General features: G+C 38.1%; 1 protein-coding gene across 1 annotated transcript in view; it reads right to left on the reverse strand.

Annotated features, from left to right (window-relative positions):
• Positions 1-5,962, reverse strand: part of LOC101308109 (ABC transporter A family member 1-like) — a 31,554-nt gene that overhangs the window by 15,261 nt on the left and 10,331 nt on the right. Inside the window, 10 exon segments of the mRNA XM_004304294.1 lie at positions 450-634; positions 713-811; positions 1,247-1,333; positions 1,737-1,799; positions 2,225-2,331; positions 2,637-2,749; positions 2,830-3,047; positions 4,005-4,094; positions 4,176-4,290; positions 4,398-4,630. Coding sequence (XP_004304342.1) covers positions 450-634; positions 713-811; positions 1,247-1,333; positions 1,737-1,799; positions 2,225-2,331; positions 2,637-2,749; positions 2,830-3,047; positions 4,005-4,094; positions 4,176-4,290; positions 4,398-4,630 — 1,310 coding nt within the window.

A 5,962-nucleotide genomic window follows, 5' to 3' on the forward strand; every position in this document is an offset into this window, starting at 1 on the left:
CACCCCAGCGGACTCCAGCAACATCCCCGACCACTTTCTCTCCCTGGCGAGTCCATTCTTTTCCAATTTTCCGGCGAGATCACCCAAAACTTCAAATAAAATAAATCTCACCGGAAACTGGAATTCGGCAGACTCGCCGGGGAGGGAAAGTGGTCGGGGACGCTGCTGGAGTCCGCTGGGGTGGAGGCGCGCCCTCGCCGGCATCGTACGGTGGCGAACGGAGGGACATCCACACTTTAAGCCGAGTGCAGACGTCCGCTTTGGAACGTTTCTGTATATATATATATACACACACACACACACATATAGAATAACAGGGGCCGATACTGATGTGACTTAAACCAGAAGATATGAGTTAGCAGAACACAAAACCACCTATGGACTAAGTTAACATACATTACTCAAAAGCACAGTAAGACTTAAGAATATAATGAGCTCAAAGGTGAGACCTTCCGCAGCATTTCAACGAACCATTAGCCATGATGGCTATGCGATCTCCAAGTGCCTCAGCTTCATCCATTGAGTGCGTTGTCAGTAATACTATCCTTCCCTTTCTAATCTTTTTTATTAATTGCCAAGTCAAGCGCATAGAGTATGGATCCATTCCACTAGTAGGTTCATCAAGAATTATAACCTGTAAAAGAAAAAATATAATGTTTTTGAGAAAATTCCCACACCAGGAAACTAAATTGCCTTTGAAAAGTTGCATTACCTTACTATTTCCTATTAGTGCAATTCCAAGAGACAACTTCCTCTTCATGCCTCCAGAAAGAGCCATAACAGTAGTGTTGATTTTATCGGCCAACCCTACCTGAGAATAATGACAGAATAATAAACAGAACTCCTCGTTTGATTACAAACCAAAGAAAATGCCCCAGGATTAGTGTTCATCATAACCCAATTCACAGATGAGGGTAACAAGTAGCACAAAAATGTTTATGTAACACAAAGCCACCAGACTACAGAAGAACCAGTGAAGTTAAAGTAGTAAATTAATAAGGGAAGGGATTAAATTCCATTGTCTGAAAACAAGATATCAGAATGCACAACTCAATCACAGATTTTGAACATGTAGGCTGAAACAGTAAGAAAAACAGATTTTGTATTGCACATTCAGTTTTAGTGATTGGCACCCTCAAGAAGATATAGTTGATATAAACTGAAAGGCAAATAGAAAACTGAAAACAAAAAAAAAAAAAAAAAAAAAGGAAACATGCAGGAACCTGGTTAGGCAAAAAAAACTCACTTGGTCAACCATATCAATCACGACACTGTTCACAAAATCTTCTCGCACACCTTTCAAGATGGCGAATATTTCCAAGTGCTCCTTCACCTGGACAAAGTATCTCACTACATCAAAATGAAATATTACTGTAGAACCAGAGTTCAGATGCATGTATGCATCAATAGAGTTTCTTGGAACCTCATGAAATAAAAGAAAAAAGCATAAAATCTTAATGGGAAACCCATTCAATTAGAACCGGAAACTCATTGTTTACAAGACAATGACACAAAAAAAATTATTTATTGACTTGCTTCTAGAAGAGAGAAATGAAGCAAAACAAAAACAGTGCAAGAAAACAAGTTGCGGCCAAGTAGTCCATTCTTGCAGAAATAGCAATAAAACAAAGACATATCACAATACAGCTTAGGACTGGAAAGCTTCTGTGTAATAGAAACATATTCAAAGACACTACCAGATTTGAAGTGGGAAATGAATTAAATGACCAACTTACTGTCAATTCTGGAAAAAGGATATCATGCTGAGGGCATACACCCAACTCTTTCCGTATCTCCTCCTACAAATTAACCACATAAAATCAAACAGAAATCAAACTGGCCTAGGAGAAGAAAGTAAAAATATCTAAAAAAAATTAATTGACAATGAAATATTCATAAATCTAGTGTTCCTTCCATCTGTCTGTCTTACATACCACCTTGTACACAAAGAAACGTCTGCTAGCAAGACAGAAGATCAAAAAAGAAGAGCTAGGAGGAAAAGCTTTGGCATCAAAAAGCTTTAGAACAATGGTACTTAAAATTTTAGCTATCAGAACCAATAATTTCATGTAGACTTGATAACTACAACTTCCGTGTCAATCACCAAGAGAAATTGCTCATACTGGATACTAGTCATATAAAGGAGTGAGCTACAGTAAAAAATTATAATTGATCAATGTTTGATGCTCGTGTTACGCAGTGATGCGTTAGAAAGATAACTTACCATGTCTGTTGTAATATTTTTTCCAAATACCATAGCATCCCCTGAAGTAGGGCGAAGAAGGCCAACAAGCATTGATATCGTTGTGCTTTTACCAGCTCCATTATGTCCTGTAAATTACAAAATTTAAACTTGGTGCAAAACAAAAACGACTCATCCAAGTAGAAGAACATGTTTCTTATCAGCCACTACAATATACAAAAATATGAGTTCAAAACCTCTAATGACAGATGCTATGACGATATGCAATCACAAACTCCCAAAAACTTAATAAGCCAGAAGATTAGACATTATTTTTCAAGGATACAAGGATCAGCTCACTTATATGTTACAAACATATTTTAGCATTTGAATATTAAGATTTGGATAAAATAGAATAAAATAACAAATTTGGGTAAATATTGAACATACTCACCTAGAAGAGCAAGAATCTGATTTTCATACATGGTGAGCTGTAATGAGTTGACAGCACAACATTTCCCCTTTTTATTAGCATAAACTTTACGCAGATTCCTTATTTGGATGCATCTACAAGTTGAATAAAATTGTTCAGAAAATAGTAGATCATGTTGTATAGATATTTAGCATCCAAGTTTTAGCACCCATACCTATGGTCAAGCTCTTGTTGTTTCATATCAAAGGTTATTGCTTCCACAGCAGCCTTAGCATTTTCTTTACCAGAAAACATTGCCTTCTGGGATACCTTGTCGCGAATGTGAACTTCTGGACTGGAATTGTGGTAGTTGTTAACATTTGGAGTCTTCCAAAAACACTTCTGAAAAATGAAGTTCCAGGGATACCTAACTCCATTCTCTCTAGGAAGTACCTGATGACGAGATTTTTCCAAAGAGGGTATTTATAACAAGTTCAATCTCTACCATAAAAAATAATAATAATAAATTAAAAAATAAAATTAAAAATTCTTAATAATGGAATAACCAATTATGTTGAAAAAAGGGTTCAAATCGCACTGGGACCATGGGAAGAGAGGGGTGAGGTTAAAAAAATATAAATATATATAAATAAACAAATGTCATCCTCTGGTTGAAGAAACTTTACACCCATCTCAGGTTACTAAAACTTTTAATCTAAAGTTCTCAACCAAAATCGATTGAAGTCTGGACATTTTAATTTCAGTTCATTGGGCAAGTTGAGCAAACCAACAATCCTTCAACACTAAATCTATCTTGTTGTCAGTGGAAGAGGAAGAGGACCAGAGGATATCAAAATGAAACTTGTACATGACCTCTGTCCTACCTTCTGGCAAGAAATTAATGAAACAAGATGTTTGAATAGAACGATATACAGCACAGTGTTCCAAAATCCAAATATAGTCTTTATCACTACCACATAACTGGTTGTCATATTCATCATTCCTATTTTTTCCTGAACCGCAAACCACCAAATGGCTGGTATAAGTTACGAGAATTTATTCTCGACCAGCATTCCAAATGAACAAGAAAAAAGTTATCATATTAGGCACATTTATTTCCTCCAATAGTAAAACAAGTTTAGAAACACATGACTACTAAGATATTACTATACCATTCTGTTCAACCTTGGGAAAACTCTGTACAATAAAAAGGTAACAAGGCAGCACTATGCCATACTGATAAACATGATACATGGAAAGCTTTAGGGTGATTCTGCATGAGAGAACACTAATAAAGAAGCTTAAGCATGACATGTTGTCTGCTCTAGCCGTTGAGCAATTTAGAAACTCTAATTAAAATATATATATATATATATATATATATAAAACAGGTAGGATTAAAGAATATACCTTATCTAGGTAAAGACCAATTACACAGTAGAGTAACGCATCGAGCAACATCATCAGGAGACAGACTGAAAAATTAACTCCTGACGATGCCTGCAGATATAAAGGCATTCAAAATTAAAAACACCTATATATAAATCAGAATAGGTTTGAGAGGGAGACCCAAGTACATACCCGCCATATATTGCTCCAACGAAGACCAACATGAGCACGCTCATAATCCGCAAAGTTGATTGAACCCAGTGCAAAGGCTGTAGGCGAAAGCAGTGAGGCAATGACCTTTAGAATCCTGAAAGAGAAAATGTTAAATCAGTACCCACCAGCATTACATAATCTGCAAAATTTGCACCTCTAAAGAAGGGCAGGGTCCAGTTATCCAATATGTTCAGGACTTACATAGGAACAGCCTCGTCATTGACAGAGTAGTAAGGGAAAAAAGCACCCAAGAAAGCAAGGGTCCCAACTGCAACAGCTGTCTTCGCTCGTTCAAAGAACGTAGAGATTAAAAATGACAGCATAATCGCGCTTAGTCCGAAAAAGAAGAAGTAAACAAACACCACAGACTTGTCACTATACTTGAAAAGGTTATCCATCGTGCAAACTGTAATAATAAGAGAAGAAACCGCAAACTGCAGAAGAAATCAAAACTATTAGAAAACAATGACCCATAAGAACATGTTGAAAGATGTCATACACTGAAATGATAAAAGTTATATATTCTGATACTATTTCACAATTGAAACAAGATATAATCAGGTTCGCTATTTCAGGCCAATGAGTCAGAAGTAGGGATGAAAGTATGCAGATGGGGTACTCTCGTTATAGTGGGGAAAGAGAGGAAGGAGAGAAGGAAGTTAATGATTTAGGGCCTTGTCATCATTATGGGTCTCTGGTGTCAAGTTTTTATCAGATTATTTGAAGGTATGAGGATTCGGCCTCTGAAAAACATGAGAGAGGTTTTGGTAGACGCTGTTACTTTGAAGGATGCAGATTTGATGAAATTTTAATAACCAATGAGGTGCTGTAGAAAAGAAGCAGAAAGGATGATTGAAGTGAGTGGAAGACTATCCTTATCTTGTATTTGATCGTTTTATTAAAAAGAGCTCTGCGCGCCCGCCCACCCACCCACACACACAAAGATATATATATATATATAGAGAGAGAGATCAGAAGCGGACGTCCGCACTCGGCTTAAAGTAAAGACGTCTGTCCGTTCTCCACCCTCCGGCACCGGCAACGGCGTACCTCCACCTCAGAAGACTCCAGCAGCGTCTCCGACCACTTTCCCTCCCTGGCGAGTTCCCTTTTTTTCCAGTTTTCCGGCGAGATCGACTTTGTTTGAAGTTTTGGGTGATCTCGCCGGAAAACTAGAAAAAAATGGACTCGCCGGGGAGGGAAAGTGGTCGGGGATGCTGCTGGAGTGTTCTAGGGTGGAGGCGCGCCGTCGCCGGCTCCGGACGGTGGAGAACGGACGGACGTCCGCACTTTAAGCCCGGTGCGGACGTCCGCTTCACATCCGAGCTGTATATATATATCTAATATTTGAGATTGCAAAATACTGTGTTTGTAAATAATTTCCCTTGCTCTTGAAATTCATAGGAATCTGGGAAGGACAGCCAGGAAAAGAAAAAGAACCATATGAAGGCACTTCTTGTTGCTGCCGCTGACTGCGAACCTAAGTATTTGATCCGTTTGCTTCAGGTTGCCATTTGGTCTTATACAGTAGATCTCAGTTGTTAATTCCTTTTAGCCTATTGTAAGCATTGAGGGCTTTGTCTTGTAGTCGAAGTTGCGAATTGGATTAGCAGAGCAAACCCTTTTGGCCGCACTGGGACAAGCTGCAGTCTATTCTGAAGAACATTCTACACCACCTCCTGAAATTCAGTCTCCTTTAGAAGAGGTGAGTTTGTATTCTTGTAATGAGAAATTCATGTATTCTTAGATTCATTGCTTCTTGTGTG

The sequence above is a fragment of the Fragaria vesca genome, linkage group LG6 (assembly GCF_000184155.1).
Source record: "Fragaria vesca subsp. vesca linkage group LG6, FraVesHawaii_1.0, whole genome shotgun sequence".
Taxonomy (NCBI): domain Eukaryota; kingdom Viridiplantae; phylum Streptophyta; class Magnoliopsida; order Rosales; family Rosaceae; genus Fragaria; species Fragaria vesca.